The sequence below is a fragment of the Ostrea edulis genome, chromosome 5 (genome assembly GCF_947568905.1).
Source record: "Ostrea edulis chromosome 5, xbOstEdul1.1, whole genome shotgun sequence".
In the NCBI taxonomy this organism is placed as follows: Eukaryota; Metazoa; Mollusca; class Bivalvia; order Ostreida; family Ostreidae; genus Ostrea; species Ostrea edulis.
Genome location: NC_079168.1, coordinates 56,586,305 through 56,606,341, shown reverse-complemented (window position 1 = coordinate 56,606,341; position 20,037 = coordinate 56,586,305). Strand labels below are relative to the sequence as shown.

Below are 20,037 nucleotides of genomic sequence, written 5' to 3'. Positions count from 1 at the left end.
TGATATTGAGTTTCTTCTTTTATAATCTTATTCAAAATTTATTCAGTTGTTATAAACATTTTGGTGTACTTTTCTGATTGTCTGAATATAGGGTTTAAAAATCGGTCGAGTAATTATAGGATATTTTTAAGTTTCCTGGTAAAGTTTTATATTTCCCGGTAAAGTTCTTTGTAATAATTTTTATTTCACAGAGGTGTTTTCGTTGATACTGGGTTACCATTAGTTCGACGGAAAAATCAAGGTAAGACCAGACGATAATTTTTTATTTGTGAAACTGAATTTCTAGAAATGAATATACATGTATTTTGCTAATAGGCAAGTATTTGATTTTTTCATTAGTCATTCAGTTTGAAGTGTAGGCTCACAAAAATCAATCCTATGAAAAGCTGAATGGTGTGGATGTTTGTCAGCGATTCCCATCCGATTTAGGATTTTGTCGGGTGACTATCTATCTGTGTAGTCTTCTTCACAGGATTCCAGATGTTTATAGAACTTTTCTTGCTATGTTAGAAACTACGTCGTGTATAGATGAACTACTAAATCTAAACAAATCAGAGTTGCTTTCATATGATTTAACAGATGGAAATTCGTATCAAAATCGGAGAGCCGAACGCATTGATATTGAAATTTACACTGTACTTGTTTTTCTAGGTCTGAAATGGGATTAAGAGAAATCCTATTACTGGGGGCAGTAGGCGTCTCCATCTATTTGTACATCATATTTAAGACCTCTCGACGCAATAATAATCATATAAAAACAAAGAGCAGGCATTCACAGTCACAAACGGAAAGAGTTGACAAGACATCGTCTGATACTGACGATAGCTGCAACAATGACTCGAAGGTGAAAATGTAATATATATTACTTTATCCATTACAATTTGTTTCAATCAGTACTACTATTTCTTTTTATTGGAATTTTTCATTCATTTACAGACGACAGCTGACAGAAGTGTGCAAACAATCACTAATGTGGATTCATCATGCAGATTGGTAACAAAGGTACCGTGCGCTTTGTCTAGTATACAATACATATTTAAAGTATATACCGGTACACATGTACGAAGCTAATACACCACATTGTTGAAATGCTAATTTATCTATTATACCGTGGTTTACCATGCATGTAAATGATAAATACATGTATATTTAAAAAAAAAAACATCAGTTTTCCGTCTTTACGAACAATCTTAAAAAGGAATGTTAAAGAGGCATACTACACAGTGAAATAGACCCATGTATACACGTGTGTGGAAGTTTATGCAAATATATTGCAAAGTACTTTTCTTTTACACACACACACATGTAAAATTCTCATTAAAGTCTTGTTCTCCCGAAACATGTGCGTCTTTCAGTCGTGGAAATTGTCATCTAAAATATGAGTCATATTCTACTCACATGGACGTGGTTTTATGAAAATTTGGTATGAAAGAAAATGTTGACCTTAAAATATGTATATGGCCGGGCTATAGATTAGGAAGAGCGTTCTATACAAGTTTTGACAATCATATATGGACATGCAACAATTTGTAAATAGATAAATGCTTTTAAAACTGTTTGAAGGAATTAAAATGTCAGTTCCTTTTAGCGTAATCAAACCAATGAGACAAAAGATGTAACAATCGCAACTTGTCAGGTCTTTCCGGCTCAGGAAAGGCACCTCGAGGTTGTTTACCCGCTTTCCGGAAAAGCACGAGAACGCGATCTTTTCATTTTCTTATTTTTGAAAGATTGATAGAAAGGTTGTAATTTTTTTTTACGTAAATTAGATAAGCACTAAATTATTTCCCTTGCAAAGAACCAATGAAAATATTGCAAATTTTCACATCATGTATTTTCCACCCATCACTATTGAGAGGAAATGCATAGTCCGGAGACAGAAAGAAGTTCAACTATATATACCGTCTTCCATGGAAAACTGTAATCAAGATAGAATAAGGACCCAGTGTAGCCCCCATTTTTCATTTAATATCAAAATAGATTAAAAACCTTGAACCTAGTATAAGATTCTTTCATATGATCCCTTAGTAGAAATATGAAAATCACTGTCGTGAATGTAAGTGACTAAAACCATAGGATTGTAACAGATATGACCAAATTTAAGGTTTTAGAGAAAATGGCATGCTCTTTATGTTTTCATTTCAAATACTTGTCAAGTTTTGGCCAAAAAATGAGGAAAGTTGGAATTTTCATTAATATTTTGACCTTCATGCAATCATGGAACATGTCATTTGATAAAACTGATACTTAGTTCCGAGATAGACATAATCTGGTTTACTAAATATTTATCTACAATAGTGCCATTTATAAATTGTGGCTAAACATTTTACGAGTCTTATTCTATGGTGGACAATCGCTGCTTCATTTCTTGAGATGTTTCTTTATATGAATTCGTATCTTATGTAGATCCTAAGTCTTTTGTATCCTTAGAGAGCAGAAGATAAATGTTCGCAGACAGAACCCCTCACAGAACTTACAGATGCCTTCCCAAATGAGTTCTCCAGCAAGGTAAAGGACAATTATTTGAATTTTGTTACAACAATTGAGGAACACTTTTCCATCTCCTATTTGTTGCAATACATGAATGAATGACTTATAATTCATATTCTCGCTTGTAAGTCAGAAAGTCACAAACTCTTAAGTTCGATGTGTAAGTGGGTAAATTGCATGGACGACTAAATTAAAGTTCTTGCCAACAAAACCTGCATGGTCAGAGTTACATGCAATAGATTGACATAATTATAATTTTCAGGAAAATGTGCAATGTAACTTTTATTTTGAAATAATGCATTAGATTACACAATGTAATACAGTAATCCATCCTAGTAGTGTTGCTGAAATGAGAGAAAATACATAAATTAGGCCAAAACAGGCCAAAAATTCCAATTTGGATGAGGCACGCAGGTATTTGTTCTTACTTGGCTGTAGCAAGATTTATCTTTCCTTTTTATGTTGACTGTAGCATGAGTTACCTTTTCTTTTTCATATATAGAAAAAGCAATGGAATTTTTTTTATATATAAAACATACCTTCACATTACTTACTATTAAGTGTACACTATTGTTCTTAAACACTTGCACATCAATGTGTTTTTTCCTATTTCTGCTCCTCAGAAAATTATTACATTGAAATAGCTGTCAATTTATTCAATTAAACTTGATTTGTCTGTTGGTCTCAATACAACATATGCAACACAAATCAATCATTACATAAAATAGATACATAATCATGTCTTCTAACACTACCGATAAAAAAAAGTTGAATACTAGTAATGGAAATAAATAATGACCTTTTTGCAATTGAAAAAGGGAAACATTTATGATATCAAATTTGAGAGTTTGATAGGACATATTAGGAGTAATGTCAATTTCTAAAATTTTCCATAATTTAATTTAGAATGGAACTAAAAAAAAAAGTGGGGGCTGGAGACCAAATTTTTAAATTATTGGCGAAAATACTGAATTTTATACAAAATTTTGAGCAAATTAATTTACACATTTTTAAGAATCGGTGTTCTCATTGGTTACTAAATTACAACATTTGAACTAGTTTAAAGACTCAGCTACTTGTACAATAAATCATAAAACTGAAATACATGTATAGGAGTATAAAAATAGAAGATATATTGGATGAAACAGAAACTGTAATATCTCGCAGATTTAGAACTTTTTGATTAATTACTCCTTCCATCACAAAATATAGTCCCTGTAAAACCCTTTCAACATTTAAATTTACACAATTTTTTTCACCTGGATAGGGTTCATGTGTAATATGTGTGCATCAATGGGATCAGTATTGAACCAGTAAATACTTAGTTGTAGCATGAAAGCTGAAGATAACGAACAGTAATTAATCTCATAACTCCTATAAGCAATACAAAATAGATAGTTGTGCAAACACGGACCCCTGGACACACCAGAGGAGGGATCAGGTGCCTAGGAGGAGTAAGCATCCCCTGTCGACCGGTCACACCCGCCGTGAGCCCTATATCCTGATCAGGTAAACGGAGTTATCCTGCGCAGTTGTGCTCAAAAGCTAACTTCCTTAACAATAATCATTTGATATATCCCAGTGAACTCGAAATAAAAGACACCACAGAGTCTTTCACTTCTGATATTTTATTGAATATAGATGCTAACGGCAAACTAACAACTCAACTTTATCAAAAACTGGATGAGTTCACCTTCTCCATCGTCAGCTTCCCATATCCCGTGGGGATCTGGGTTAGAATGGGTACTCAGTACCCCTTGTCGTAAGAGGCGACTAAGTCACCAATGGGGCGGTCCTTCGAATGAGAACGCAAAAACCGTTGTCCCGTGTCACAGCAGGTATTGGACGATAAAGACCCCCTCCCTGCTCAAAGGGCGTAAGCGCCAAGCGAAGGCCTAAATTTTGCATCCCTTCACCGGCAATGGTGACGTCTCCATATGAGTGAAAACTCTCGAGAGGACGTTAAACAATATACAACCAAGTACCTCTATTCAGCAATATTTCATTATCACCTGTATATGTTGTTTATATCTCTCAACTGATTCGATACACAAGATCATATTCCGCGTGTGATCACTTTTCAAGCCGGGGCAGGTTATTGATAAATAGATTGATGTTACAAGGGTTTCAATAGTCGTTTAAAATCATCATATCGCAAATGCTATGGCCATGAGTTACCATGCCTATACTGGTTTCCTAAACTTTACAAATCACTTAAAACATAGATACACCGCTGAATCCAGTAAATGTTCTACCAATCCCATATCTTTGCTCCTCACGAAAATATCAACAGCTGTTAAGGAGAAACTTCATTTGTATCTCTGATTATATGCACAAGTACTCTAAAGTTAATATTGAAGAGATGTTGAAGTTCCTCATTAACGACACCTTTGTAGTCTTTGGTGATCGGGTCTTCCAAAATCTGTTGGAAATCCATGGGCTCGAATTGTGCTCCTTTTTTATTTTTTAGCTCATTTGTTTTTATTTTTATGAGTCAGAATGTATTTAAAAGCTTCTACATGAGGAAAAAAAAAACTTGCTATGACCTTCATTTCAACATTTAGATATATTTATGTTGCAATAATCCATTATCACCTGCATGTAGTGTATATATATCTCAACTGATTCGATAAGCAAAAGGTACTTCTGCGTATGATAAGATTTTAAATCGAGGCAGGCTAATGACAAACAAGTAGGCTACTGACACACAACCTGATGTTACAGGGGTTTCAACAGTCTCGTTTAAAGTCAGCATTTCGCAAATTCTATAGTCTTTATAACATTCTAGTTTGCCAATACAACGTATCATTGGATGAAATGCTGTCTGATCATGACTTGTTACATACAGATTGTTAGGCCGTTCGTGGTACACAGATTTTCACTGCGGATAACTCAGTTTATCAAGATATAGGACTCATGGCGGGTGTGACCGGTCGACAGGGCATGCTTACTCCTCCTAGTCACCTGATCCCTCCTCTGGTATATTCTGGGGTCCGTGTTTGCTCAATTCTCTATTGTGTATTGCTTATAGGAGTTATGAGATTCATCACTGTTTGTTATCTTCACTTTTCATCTATTAACAATAATCACATTCGTTTATATATCGATTCGATATCTCCCAGTGAACTCGAAATAAATGACACCACAGGGTCTTCAACGTCTGTTTCATACTTAGATATTTATTGGACCTAGATGTTAACGGCATACTAAAACTCAAATTTAGGACAAAGTGGATGATTTCAGTTTCTCTATTGTCAACTTCTCATATCTATGTAGCAATATTCCACTATCATCTGTATATGGTATTTATTCGATGCGCAAGAAATTGTTCTACGTATGATCAGTTTTTAAATCGAGACAATTGTTACAGGGGTTTAAAGTCAGCATTTTGAATATTCTATGGTTGATTTAACGATCTAGTTTGCCAATACAACCTGTTCTTTTCTTTTTGGTTTAAAGCTGTCTGACGTGGTTCATATGTTTGGTCGTTCGTTACACACTGATTTTGACTACGGATAGCTCCGTTTACTTGATCAAAATATAGGGCTCACGGCGGTGACCGATTGACAGGGGATGCTTACTCACTCTGGGCACTGATCCCACCTCTAGTATATCAAGGGTCCGTGTTTGCCCAACTCTCTATTTTGTATTCCTTATAGGAGTTATGAGATTGATCACTATTGTTATCTTCACATTTTCTTGCATGTATATTGATCCCTTAGTAGAAATATAAAAATCACAATCATGAATGTAAGTAACTAAAACCATAGGATTGTCATAGGTATTAGTAAAGTTTGGTTTTTAGAAGAAAATGGCATGCTTTTTTACTTTTCAATTTTCATACTCGTCAATCTTTGGCCAAAAATGTAGGAAATATGGCAGTTTCATTACAATTGTGGCCTTCATGCAAATTTGGAACATGTCATTTGATAAAATTTCGAGATATACACGATGTAGTTTGTTAGATATCGATCTACAATAGCGGCATTCATAGATTACAGATAAATCATTTTATGAATCATATTCTTTGATGGACACGCCGTTAATTCATTTCTTGCAAAAAATTGCTAAAAGTGTACATTTAAAAGAAGACAAGTACTTTAAGTGTAGTCTCAAAGATGTGTCTTCTTGTGAATTCGTATCTTATATACATCCTGATCAAGATATAGGGCTCACGGCGGATGTGACCGGTCGGAAGGGGATGCTTACTCCTCCTGGGCACCTGATCCCATCTCTGGTATGCCCAGGGGTCCGTGTTTGCACAACTTTTTATTTTGTATTCCTTGTGGGAGTTTTGAGATTGATCACTGTTCGTTATCTTCGCCTTTCATATATCCTAACTTTTGTATCCTTAGAGAGCAGAAGATAAATGTTCGCAGACAGAACCCCCCACAGAACTTACAGATGCCTTCCCAAATGAGTTCTCCAGCAAGGTAAAGAACAATTATTTGGATTTTGTTACAATGATAGAGGAACACTTTTCCGTTTCGTATTTGATGCAATATATGAATTAATGACTGTATATTCATATTCTCGCTTGTAAGTCAGAAAGTCGCACACTCTTAAGTCCGACGTGTATGTGTGGGTATACTGCATGGACCACTGAAGTTCTCGCCTACAAAACCTGCATGGTTTGAGCTATGATATGATACAACTCTTAATTTAAAAATGAGAGGACAAAATGATGCACTAGATACATGTATATAATGTTATTTTGTAATTTATCCTAGTTTTATTGCTAAAATGAGAGAAAATACAGATATGAACCCTTAATTAAATAAAATACGGACTTAAATCTTTGTGACAAATGAGGTCATTATACAAAGTACATGTATGTGATTCAGTGACAAAATCGTCATGTGTTTATCAGATCATTTCTTGAAGTTTCCACAAAGCTTTTTGCCTAAATCTATATATCATTTGATTCAGTGAAAATTCAAGAACACATGGGGAGAAAACAATCAACCATATCAATCCATGAATATCTATATTAAAGGCAGTGGAGTCACATCATAATTAAGGAAATATGTAATAAGTGACACGCTCAATGTCATTTGTTAAATCAGGAGGGTGTTATATGTCATAAAACTAGATTCCCTGTCAGTAACATAACATATATTTTGAAATTAAAATAGACTGTCTAGCACATATACCATAAATTAAATATTCACTGATAATCCAGAAATTTTTATTAGCACATGTGTCGGGTAAATCATGGTGCATTTTATTTCCGTAAGCATATCAATTATCATATTCTTATGGATTAATACTTCTCATAAAACGTCTAACAATGAAATGTCCAGCAACTCCTATGACTGGACTGCTCGGTCCAACATCGAATTTAATGGAATGTTTGACGACATTGCATCGATCAAGGTGGCTGAGCGGATTTAGTACGTCTGGTGTGTCCGGGGGTCCGTGTTTGTTGTTCTCTCTTGGCTGATCGTATTTAGTACGCCTGCTGTGTCCGGGGGTCCGTGTTTGCTCTTCTCTATGTTTTGAGCGGATTTAGTATGCCTGGTGTGTCCGGGGGTCCGTATTTGTTGTTCTCGCTTGGCTGAGCGCATTTAGTACGTCTGATGTGTCAGGGGGTCCGTGTTTGTTGTTCTCTCTGTTTTGAGCGGATGTAGTACCTCTGGTGTGTCCGGGGGTCCGTATTTGTTGTTCTCGCTTGGCTGATCGGATTTAGTACGCCTGCTGTGTCCGGGGATCCGTGTTTGCTCTTCTCTATGTTTTGAGCGGATTTAGTATGCCTGGTGTGTCCGGGGGTCCGCATTTGTTGTTCTCGCTTGGCTGAGCGCATTTAGTACGTCTGATGTGTCCGGGGGTCCGTGTTTGTTGTTCTCTCTGTTTTGAGCGGATGTAGTACCTCTGGTGTGTCCGGGGGTCCGTATTTGTTGTTCTCGCTTGGCTGATCGGATTTAGTACGCCTGCTGTGTCCGGGGATCCGTGTTTGCTCTTCTCTATGTTTTGAGCGGATTTAGTATGCCTGGTGTGTCCGGGGGTCCGCATTTGTTGTTCTCGCTTGGCTGAGCGCATTTAGTACGTCTGATGTGTCCGGGGGTCCGTGTTTGTTGTTCTCTCTGTTTTGAGCGGATGTAGTGCGTCTGGTGTGTCCGGGGGTCCGTATTTGTTGTTCTCGCTTGGCTGATCGGATTTAGTACGCCTGCTGTGTCCGGGGGTCCGTGTTTGCTCTTCTCTCTGTTTTGAGCGCATTTAGTATGTCTGATGTGTACGGGGGTCCGTGTTTGTTGTTCTCTCTGTTTTGAGCGGATGTAGTACGTCTGGTGTGTCCGGGGGTCCGTGTTTGCTCTTCTCTCTGTTTTGTATCGCTTATAGGAGTTATGAGATCGATCACTGTTCTTCTATCTTCACCTTTCATAAGTAATCTTCACTAAGATGTGTATCGATGGAGACTCGAAGGTTGTACATGGGTATAACAAAATATTTATTCACTAGGCCTCGGGCAACATGTGTTTTGTTTGACCCTCGGACCAAAATGTAGTCTGCCTCAGATAAACAAAACATTGCTGCTCTCGACTTGTCATTAAATGTATATTATGATTCGACATCAGTAAATGATAAACAATATAAATTAGAATATGATACGATGAAATACATGACCTGATCTCTCTATGTTAGAGAACAAAAGAGAAATGCTCGCAAACAGAATCTCCAAAATACAGCGAATCCACTCTCCAAAAGGAGTTAAGCAAGGTATTAAAACATGTTTAATTTTCTATTTTAGATTTATATGAAATATTTTATCTACATATAAAATGTTGAATTGTAACAAAATAAGGACAGTTGAAATGGTTAACTTTCGGATATCTTATCCTTGTTCTAACTTGCAGGTTGATATTTTGTTTTATTTTCTGTTCTGTCTGACCTTTGTTGATCTCATTTGCAGGATGACGTCATAGAGGGATATCCTCCCCCAAAACCACCGGATGGCACCAAATCTGAAATTTTTTCAACTCGAAAATTTTCCGAATTGAAACAAAATGCTCTCAAGGTGGTGCGTCAATTGTTTATGTTCTGTAGAATAAATAAGATTGATTTGTATGGCCTCTTTGACCTTGGCATAACTTTTGAACGGATAATGCTAGGGCTTTCATATTTCCCTCATGTATTCTTTGTGACAAGACCTGTCTTTTTGTACCAGAGTCACTTTGTTGTCATCAAAGTTTTGTTGGGGGCATCAGTGCTTCATAAACATATCTTGTTGATATTATGATTATATAAACACATTTCTAAACAATTACAGATTCCCATAACAGAATTACAGAGTTATGAATCTCTGCTAAATCACCTCTGCGGAAGTTTGAAATCAGACCTAGATCGTGTCTACGCAATTTTCTGTTGGATTGTTAACCAACGACTACCGGTAATAAATGATGTTAAACATATCCCAAACACAGAATCGCCTGAAAGTTTCCTATATCGCATTGTGCAAAGGAAGGGTACTTTTGCTGAACTTATGTGTAAAATGTGCAGGTATTGTAAATGACTTGTTTTCTTCAAAATTTGAACCTTTCATCTACACCTTGTTTCAACTTTTCATGTGAAACAAAAGTGAAGAAAAAATGTTGAATTTTCAAATATCCTCTTCCTTTTGTAGACATATTAATATTCCCTGTGTCGTAATCCACGGCTTTGAAAAAGATTTGAGATATGATGGCGAGGCAATGCAGAGGGAATATCATAAAAATACATGGAACGTTGTGTATTTAGAGAAGAACTGGAGATTTGTTCACTGTCTCTGGGCATCAAAATTGATAAGGGTATATCCTTATGAAAAACTGGTAGGCGAGCAAAAAGAAAGTTGGTCGAATAACTTAATTCCAGCTATGCATGATTTCTATTTTTTAACCGACCCATCAATTTTTATTTATAAGTTTCGTCCTTTGGATGACCGTTGGCAACTTTTAAATGAGACCGTCAGCCAAGCAAAATTTGAGTCTCTTTCATACCTGCAACCAGCTTTCCACATTCTCAAACTGGAGCTGGTAGAGAGGGATATCGATTGCATTGTGCATATATCTGAGACCTTTACTTTGAAAATCAGAATCCCTCCCCACTGGCTTGGTAAGCTATTCTTTGATTACAGAATATATCGCTTGCAAATATGTGAAGACGATTTTGAACAGCCGGACTTGAAGCGGTATTCTCTCCACTATATCATCGACGATATTGCTTTTTTCGAAATTCGGTTTCCTCCGATGGCTGTTGGGGAATACAACCTTCAGATATATTGTAATGTTCACTCTGATAACATGCCGCCAGACCTCGTTTGTAAATTCAAAATACTCTGCAAGAAAGGACTGGATTCCATAGCTCATATCCCCATCGATTCTCGAGTTGGATTTGGTAGTTTTTCAGCGTACCCCAGCAAGCATGGTGTAGAAGCACTATCGCACACCAATGGTCTATATCCTTGGGTTGACAACGACATGGAATTTAATTTCACATGTCCCAAAAGTAGTGATGCAAAAGCCTTGCTGAAGAAAATTGGTGGTGATGATGACAAAGACTTTGGGAAGTATGTCAAGACTGAAAAGAAAGACAATAATGTTAAGGTTATTGTGTATCCCCCCGCTCAGGAACAAGGAGAATTCGTTTTAAAGATACTGATTTCGGATCCAGAAGCTTCTGAATTTGTGAATGTTTATAACTATCTGCTAGAGAGAACAGAGGTAAAATATATTTTGCAATTGATAACTTCATTTTTTCGACGCCGTTTTTAAAAGCAATATTCGTAAATATCCAAACCTCTATGGGCCACTTTTTTGAAAATGTGAGCATATTTTAATTCATTTTCTGTTCCCTATAGTCCCAAATCCAACGGAAGGCAAGGGAAAACCTGTTGAAGTTACTCAGGAAGGACAATGTTAAATCTGCAGAAATTCAGAAGGCTACAGAAGAATTCCTAAATAATAAGGGGAAGGATTTGGGGGAGGTAGAAAAAGCTGAACGGAAAATCCATCACTTATCACTTAAAGGAGGTACATGTACTATCAATAGAATATTGATTTAGTCTTGCAATGAACAATATGGTACTTTTGATTTTATTCTTATAATATTCCTTTTCAAAAATTTCATGCTTTTGGATAAATAATATTTCTTAATTCACTTGATGTCAGTTGTTTTTATACTAATTCTAAATATTCTTATATTTTAAGAGCAATTTTTCATAACTCAATAAATATTCATTTTATTTACCTTGCAGCTTTAGAAGAATTGCGAAGATATCGCAACCCGCCACTTTCTGTAGTTACTATTCTGCATGCAACGTATATACTGCTTGGACGGAACGAGAAGGATATTTTGGTGATACATTTCTTTCATATGATTTACTTATACTCATCTTAGTGGTTTTTGTATACAGGTACTGAATCCATTTTGCCATTCTGCCAGAGACAATGCGAGTATTTAACCTTGAAGTCAGAAATTCCAATTTCATTCTTTCATGTCTAGGAATGGAGGCATCAGAGAAAACTTCTTTGCAATATAGAAGTAACCCTGAATGATTTTGAAGTAAGGCATGTTTCATGCAAGTGTTTAACAACAGTGAAGGAAACATTGAAAGACATGGATCAAACTAAAGCTGAAAATGCCAGTGCAGCAGCGGCTAAACTTTATGAGTGGGTAAGTACATGTACTTTTTTTCAGTTTTCATCCGTTGTAATAAGATAATATAAAGGTGCATGCACGCATTTCTATATTATCTGATTACAGCGGATTAAAACCAAAATTTTCAACTTATCCATAACTACTAATTATTATGAAAATTTACCCATGCATTTTTAAAAAAACTATAAATACATGTATGCATAGATTGATATAGATCATCAGGGCGTCAATTTACCCCTAGGCAATAATATCACTTAGGTTCGAATTTATTATGAAAGAGTAAAGGTATTGAATTTTAAATGTAGGGTACCCAAGTTCACCGATGAAAAATCCCTACACCTAATGGTATATATAATTCTACTCTGTATTCTCACTTATTAATGCATAACGAAAATTCATCTCCAAATTCCGTATATGTTTCCGAGATACGCAGTTCTAAATCAATTCAGAAAGTTGCCGATTATTTTTTACTCGAAAGTTACCTAGGCTCTGACAATGTGCCACTAAACAGAATGTTGTTCAACATTAGATATCATTTTAAAGTTGAATTCCTTATCCCCAATTCATAAACTGCAGTAATAGGCTTCGAGTGACTGTAAATCGTAAAACTACCTGCGCTTTCACTTATTACGGCCATTTTGACCGGTGCAACTAATATCACCCAAAAGTATTTTATTGAATTATAAAAACATCAAAAACGTGGTTGGTGCCGGTGAATGGCTGCAAAATTTTGGCCTATGTTCGGCGCTTACGGCCTTTCAGCAGGAAGGGATATTTATCATGCCACACCTGCTGTGCCACGAAGCCTCAGATTTTATGGTCTCATCCGAAGGACCGCCCCATTTAGTCGCCTCTTACGACAAGCAAGGGGTACTGAGACCCTAATAAAAGACGTATGTTAATGTGGTTTCGATGAAAATAGACATAGTAAGAGGTGTTCATAAAAACAATCCCGTGGAGATCCGGGTTAGAATAGGTCCTCAATAACCCTTGCTTGTCGTAAGAAGCGACTTAATGGGGTGGTCTTTTTTTTAGGGATTCGATTTTTGTTTGAGCTATTTTATTCTCAAATCCTCATAAACTTGTGTTTGCATAGCAGCTGGAAATCATCATTTATGCAAGATATGAACGCAATGGTAAGTATTTGTACCCACCGTGTGTTAACGAAAATCTATTTTGCGTCTTGCTGTACGTAAATGTAGGAGTTCAACAAAGGGAAACAACTATAGTGAGCAGCTCGTAAATTGCGTATTGGCTGAGAAACGTTTAAACATGCATGTCTCCCTGTGGCAGTGAATACCACATCCTCCAGGGTGATAGTATCTAGCAACGAGAAGCATTACTTGACAACGGATTGGTTGTTTGATGTACGTTCAGTCGAGAATTTTTCAATCATATTGATACATCACCAGCGATAGGTGAAGTGCCACAAAATTTACACGTATACATGGCGCTAAGCAGTGAGGATTTTTCACGTGCCAACGCCTGCCGTGTCCTCCGTTTTCAAGGTCATATCCTAGCTGATAATTCGGTACACATGTATATAGTTTTTTGTTCTGTTTGTTTTCTTTTTGTATCATGTGTAAACTGGGCGACGCCATTGTACTTGTCATGTGACACATATAGATGCAACACACACACACACACACACACACACACACACACACACACACACACACACACACACACACACATATATATATATATATATATATATATATATATATATAGTGACATATATCCGATTACCGCTATTTAAACATATTTTAGTGAGAAACTGAACAGGATTGGGCAACAGGCAGAGCCTATGTAGGCCTTCTCCCAATTCGATTACCGTGGGATCCCGGTTAGAATAGGCTCTTAGTACCCCTTACTTGTCGTAAGAGACGACTATATGTAATTGTGGCGGTCCTTCAGATGAGACCGCAAAACCTAAGGTTTCGTGTCACATCATGGAATTAATGGTGACGTCCTTATATGAATGAAAGATTCTCAACAGGAATGTTAAACAATATACAATCATTATAACAGAGTAGACTTTTCTCGTGTTGACGAAAAGGCAGATGTTCCAATTGGTAGGTGAGGGTAACAAATTATAAAAATACCACATACGTCAAATCGATGCTCGTACGGTTCGCCGTAAATGTGGTCGAATAACGACTTGTTGATTAAAAGAAAGAAAAAAACCACACCAATAATCCGCAATCTGTCAGGTTTTATAGTAGTTATATAGCTCACTCCTTTTGTTTGGGATAAATAATACCTGCCTTATTTAATATACCCGTGCATTCTAGGCTGGGGGGATATATATTTTTTCATTTCCATTGTTTTTGTCTTTGATATCTTTACAAGTTGCAATGATAGGCATTCCCTCGTGAACGCGCCGTAGTTGTAAACAAAGCACGTACGAATACGGACCTACTTGATTTATAATACGTCAATTTTAACGGCTGGGAATTACGACAGAATTAAATAAAATGTAAATATAAACGTTAGCGCTTCATGAACCAAGTCGGCGTGAAACATCACAGTCCATATCCTCATGCGTTATCAAAAATGAAATGCATTCTTAAATGTTATCGGTTAAATTTCCCGTTTCCACTCCAGACCATTACCGTATTTGTTATAAGATAAAATTGCTATCAATGTAAGATGGGATATCATATTCATATAGATGTAGACATATAAAAATCGGAAATTCAGTAGCGTCTGAAAATGGATCTAGAGAAGAAAACCGTGAAAAAATAATCAGCAACGATTTTAAAGCCGTATACAGGGTTCGTGTTGGAATTGCATTGATGACATTGGGCAAAAAATAAAGACAGCAATCACAAACATGCCAATAAGAAAAAAAAAGTATTATCTTATATGAGTGTATGTTACCAAAGAAATACGCGTACATGTATTTCGACAAAAATGATTTACGGTATGCGTAAACAGAATAACAGTTGTGATAGCCACAGCCAGTGGAGCATATGAAAGGTGAAGATAACGAACAGTGATCAATCTCATAACTCGTATAAGGAATATAAAATAAAGAGTTGGGCAAACACGGACCCCTGGACATACCAGAGGTGGAATCAGGTGCCTAGGAGGAGTAAGCATTCCCCGTCGACCGGCCACACCCACCCTGAGCCCCATATCTTGATCAGGTAAACAGAGTAAACCGTACCCAATTCAGTGTGCCAAGAACGGCCTAACAATCGATATGAAACACGTCAGACAGCATTTGAGCCAATGTATTGTAAGGTTGTATTGGCAAACTAGATCATTACAACGACCATATAATTTGCGAAATGCTGCCTTTAAACGAGACTGTTAAATCTCCTGTAACATCAACTTGTTTGTCAGTAGCTTGTCTCGATTTAAAAACTGATCATGCGCAGAACAAGCTTTTGTGTATCGAATCAGTTGAGAGATATAAACTACATAATGCAGATAATAATGAAATATTGCTACAAAGATATGGGGATTTAACAATGGAGAACCTGAAATCATCCCATCTGTTATAAAGTTAAGTTGTTAGGCCACATAAAATTGAAATTACGGTTCTCAGGCCCGCGCGCATCTGTTTTGAGGTGCCCGCATTGCAAATTTTATTGCATTTTTAATAAAATAAAAAGTAGGTAATGCGGCGACGTATCCGGAAGAAAAAAATTCCGCATTAAATTTTTCAAAACTTCCGCATTATTCGGAGCTCCTCCTGTCTCAGTATACGAATAGCTGTATTTAGCAGAGAATACCGAATACCGGAAATCTTCGTTTGTCGTGCGCAATAAAGACTTCCGATGTATAACAACGTGGTTGCAGCATTATTTTGAGAATGTCTATTGTGTCAATAAGTATTCGACAAGGAGCAGTGTTCATTCTACCATGGACAATTATAGAGGGATATTCGGAGGGATGTACCTTCCTAGATCTTTATGAGGGTGTGAAAGCAATGAAGTTCGATTTGGGAAGCTGGACGTTTCCTGAGAAATTAAAAAATGCCGCTGTCTCCGTTAGTGTCGGTAAGAACAAGAACGAATTAGACTCTGCAATCATTACAAATAAAGTATCGTCAACGATACCTGTTTTCGGCCACTTTGTGAGATATACGGTGTGTGAAACCAAGCCCGCCGATGTTTCTGCACATTTCGACAATGATAGTGCCGATGATCATAATAATAATGCCAAGGATTGTCAAGAACCGGGAAGAGCCACCAGAAATATCAACGACGTGTTGGTTTTTAACGCACGTAAACTTTGCCTTCCAGAGCCATTCTCTGAAGATGCCAAAATTACAAACAATAAGCGAATTGTTTACAACAAAATTTTATATTTGTTGGGAAACGCAGGCTTGGGTTTTACACCAATGACAATAGATGAAGGTAAAGATTTCATAAATGCTTTAACTAACTGTATTTGGACAATAGACCCATTTGTTGATACCCTCAGAGATCGGTGTTTTGCTCTTCCAGTTCTTTTTGAAAATCTGTTTGGTTACAATGTACCCGAAAACCATAAACATAAGAGGGGTGAGTTGAGTCAATCAACCCTGTTGTCGTTAGCTTGCCATTTAGATGCTTGTCTAGAGAAAACATGGATTTCCAAAGTGATGTGGGCACCTATCAGGACTGCTGCTCAAACATTATCAGACAGCTTTCACAAGTATATTGAGTATTTAAAGCAGAAAGCAGAGAAAATGAATGAAAATAGACAACTCATGTTTCCTGTGAGAAGCTTGGATGAAACAAAGAGTGTAACTGAAACCAGTGACGGTACAATAAAGAATTTGCTTGATGTTATATGTTTTATGTCAAGTTGGCAAATAAAAAAAAGCCTCCCTCATCTGTTTTGGTACGAATAAAAAGAAGAAAAAAAAGCCTCCCTCCCTCATCTGTTTTTGAGAAAATTGGCCTGAGAACCAGAGAATTAATTTTATGTGGCCTTACTTTGCCGTTAATATTTATTTTCAATAAAATATCTAAGTACGAAGCAGATGTGGAAGACTCTGTGGTGTCTTTTGTTTTTGAGTTCAAAGGGATATATTGAATCGACATATGAATGAAAATGATTATTGTTAATACATAAACGTCGTCGAAATATCTAAATGTCGAGTTGAAGTCCACAGCAAGAGATTTGTTTTCTTCTCATGTAACTTTTGAATAAACTCTACTTCATAGAAATATAAAAACAGTTCAGCTACCAAAGGAGCACAATTCGTGCCCATAGGTATTCCAACAGACTGTTGGAAGACCTGATCACCAAACACTACAAAGATATTGTCAATGTAGAACTCCAGCATATGTTTTATTTCAACTTCAGAATACGTGTTCGTGGAATCAGAGTGGTGTTAAAGAAAGTTATTTTTGTATGACTGATCAATAGATACTAATATTTCCTTTTTCCATTTTTTGTTGAAGCAACTGTCTGCGATTTCAAAAAGTGTAGTATTTAATTTATCGTGAGGAATGGTCGTGTAAAGTATTGACAAGTCATACGTTTTGATGTTGTTGATTTGAGAAAAGTTTTGTGATTTCAAATTTACTAAAAGTTCTTTAGAATGTTTTAGAATCCACATTTGATTTACACCACTTCTGAACATTGGCTGAATGTACATATATTTGTAAATCTTTCAAGTAATTCTGTAACAAATGACATGAAGGAAGAATATGCCTATTTGTCTTTGATTTATTGATGAAGTTATAGATTTACACGTTGATTTTGGCAGTTGTAACTTGAATCATACAATCAATGCAGAAATATTTTAAATTTGAATTTTTTAACTGATCGATCGAACATTTGTAAATGCAAGAGAACAGTATTGGGACCTTTCACAAAGCATTAGATGTTTTTCGTTGAAGTATTTAGTAAAAAAATTCGTAAGTAAAACAAGTTTCTTTTATTTTCAGGCAACAAGTGTAATCCGTAAAATCGAGGAACAAAACAGTGAATGAAACTAAAAGTCCAAATCAGATACGTGTATGACAATTAGGAACGAACTGTTCACACTGTATATATCAGATATGTGTAGCTTTTTAAATTAGTTTTTTAACGTCCAAATATAGTTTTCAAAGCCGTGGTCTCATTATGTTGTGTGTGAAGGATCACTGCTCGTGTCTGACGTGGTTTTGGATGTCTGAGAAGATCTCCTTGGCCAGTTCTCTGATTTCTCTGTTTTTGTCACTCTGGAACTCCTGCAACACGGACTGGGGCAACTGAAAGACATTTCTGATATTTCTAGAACAGCTAAAACATTCAACTTTCATATAAAATTGACACACACACACACACACACTGAGAGAGAGAGAGAGAGAGAGAGAGAGAGAGAGTGTGTGTGTGTGTGTGTGTGTGTGTGTGTGTGTGTGTGTGTTTGGAAAAGGGTGAATAATTGAAAAATTTGAAAGTCTAAGAACAATAATGTTGATGAAAATAGGTCATTCGACATGAAACTCGAACTTGATTTGTACGTCATCAACATAAAGAAATAATGTCTAATATTATAGTTCATTCTCTTCAAGCACAGCAATAAAAAGTCCGGAAACCTAACTTTGACGACGGAATGACGGATGGAAAGGGCCCCGATCATTTCCTCGCGGGGGCATAAAAATTAGTTCTGGTACAAACATAGATACATAAACCTAAAACTAACCAATGCTTACTTCAATATCGGATCCTACTAAAAAAGACAGTAAGAAATATTTAAAGTGTTAGGGATTTCTTATCAAGAACTTATTTACAAGAAATTCTAAATATTGATATCATCATTTACATCAAGAATTCAAATTCTTGATTTAATAAATAAATCTTGACATCAAGCATTATCTATAAAAGGGACCCTAACTATTAGATTATATTGACACTTTTCTGATACAAAGGATCTAGCTGCAGATGATGATTTGTAGCCCTCTGGGAAATATTGGGACAAACCAGTTGGGTCCGTATGGGGCTTTAATGAATGTTTGGACCGCTGGCAATAATATCACGTGGGTTCCAATTTACTCTTACTCTTTATTAGTAAATTCGAACTCAAGCGATATAATTTCCTGTGGTTTGGACACAAGTGTAGTGAGAAAATATGTTGGGAATTGTTTTCATATTTTAATTTTTGAGACGGCGATGTAGGAATATAGCGATATACTCAATCTTGCGCACTAAAAAAAAAGAAAGAAAAAGATCCCCACTCAGAATCTTCTGTTGAAGATTTCTTTCGTCATTTGGTATTGTAATAAATGACAAATTTTCAGTCTCAATCACTCTTTTGTTTTGTTCAGATTTTTAATGACAGCAAAAAACGAGCTACGGTGAGCAGAGAGTTTGGGTAGTAGAAGCTGATAAACATAAAAAAAGATTGTGCAGTAAATCGATGGTTTTATAAGGGCTGTATCTGTAGCTCTCAGGTCTGGCTCAATATTTTTCCAGAGAGCTACAGATCTGCAGCTACAAAGGATCATGCATGCATCTACTGATATAGAGACGTCCAAGGAAAACAACTGAAGTTTATAATGCAAATTATAAATGATCAAATCTTTTTTATTTATGCTAACGTTATCTTTCAGCAAGACCAGGGGCGGATCCAGGTATTGCGGTGGGGGCGCAAGTTTATGAGGCAGGGGGTCTGGGGCCGCCTTAAAGCCCCAGATGGGTCCAGGGTGAAGCCCTAGGGGGGTAGGGGCAAAGATCCCGGATTTTACAGATTTTATAGGGCTTCAAATATGTCTCCTCTGTAGTAATTTTTACTATTTTCTGTCATTTTTGATAGAGGGAAATCAATAAAATGACGCAAAGGGTTTTTGGAAAAAATGTAAGTTCTCCCAATAAAAGTAATTCAATAAATCCAAAGATTTTGTCATTTATTGCCCTGAGAGGTAGAAGAAATTGTTTCTTTTATCGTTTACATTTTTCTAAACAAGAGACAACGTGTCTTCCCCC

At 36.4% G+C, this 20,037-nt stretch overlaps 2 protein-coding genes across 8 annotated transcripts in view; one reads left to right on the top strand and one right to left on the bottom strand.

Moving 5' to 3' along the window:
• Window positions 1-20,037, bottom strand: part of LOC125649215 (heat shock factor 2-binding protein-like) — a 43,017-nt gene that overhangs the window by 13,700 nt on the left and 9,280 nt on the right. Inside the window, exon 10 of one of the 2 annotated variants that reach the window (XM_048876554.2) lies at window positions 17,993-18,323. The exons of the other annotated variant lie outside the window; for it this stretch is intronic. Within the exon in view, the coding sequence (XP_048732511.2) occupies window positions 18,213-18,323 (111 nt within the window). The 3' untranslated portion in view covers window positions 17,993-18,212. Of the gene's footprint in view, window positions 1-17,992; window positions 18,324-20,037 lie in introns of those variants that run through there. 2 annotated transcript variants of the gene reach the window in all.
• On the top strand, window positions 26-18,184 carry LOC125649216 (hillarin-like). 6 transcript variants are annotated; one of them, XM_056164865.1, is made up of 14 exons: window positions 26-241; window positions 340-440; window positions 652-844; window positions 937-1,002; window positions 2,431-2,508; window positions 6,846-6,923; window positions 9,133-9,207; window positions 9,401-9,505; window positions 9,758-9,987; window positions 10,112-11,186; window positions 11,324-11,495; window positions 11,720-11,820; window positions 11,968-12,138; window positions 18,018-18,184. In XM_056164865.1, exons 3-14 carry the CDS (start codon window positions 659-661, stop codon window positions 18,060-18,062), a joined length of 2,382 nt encoding a protein of 793 aa, XP_056020840.1. In that variant the 5' UTR covers window positions 26-241; window positions 340-440; window positions 652-658; the 3' UTR covers window positions 18,063-18,184. The 6 variants fall into 6 exon arrangements, with proteins under 6 accessions (XP_056020840.1, XP_056020839.1, XP_056020841.1 ...); XM_056164864.1 differs by having other exon boundaries at window positions 9,401-9,508; XM_048876556.2 differs by having other exon boundaries at window positions 102-241; window positions 316-440; window positions 9,401-9,508.

Excerpts from the sequence above, each read along its gene's own strand:
- LOC125649216 (XM_056164864.1), top strand. The coding sequence starts at position 659 with ATGGGATTAAGAGAAATCCTATTACTGGGGGCAGTAGGCGTCTCCATC. Across the intron at positions 6,924-9,132 it reads CAAATGAGTTCTCCAGCAAG|AGAACAAAAGAGAAATGCTC; the intron begins GTAAAGAACAAT and ends TCTCTATGTTAG. Across the intron at positions 9,988-10,111 it reads CTTATGTGTAAAATGTGCAG|ACATATTAATATTCCCTGTG; the intron begins GTATTGTAAATG and ends TTCCTTTTGTAG.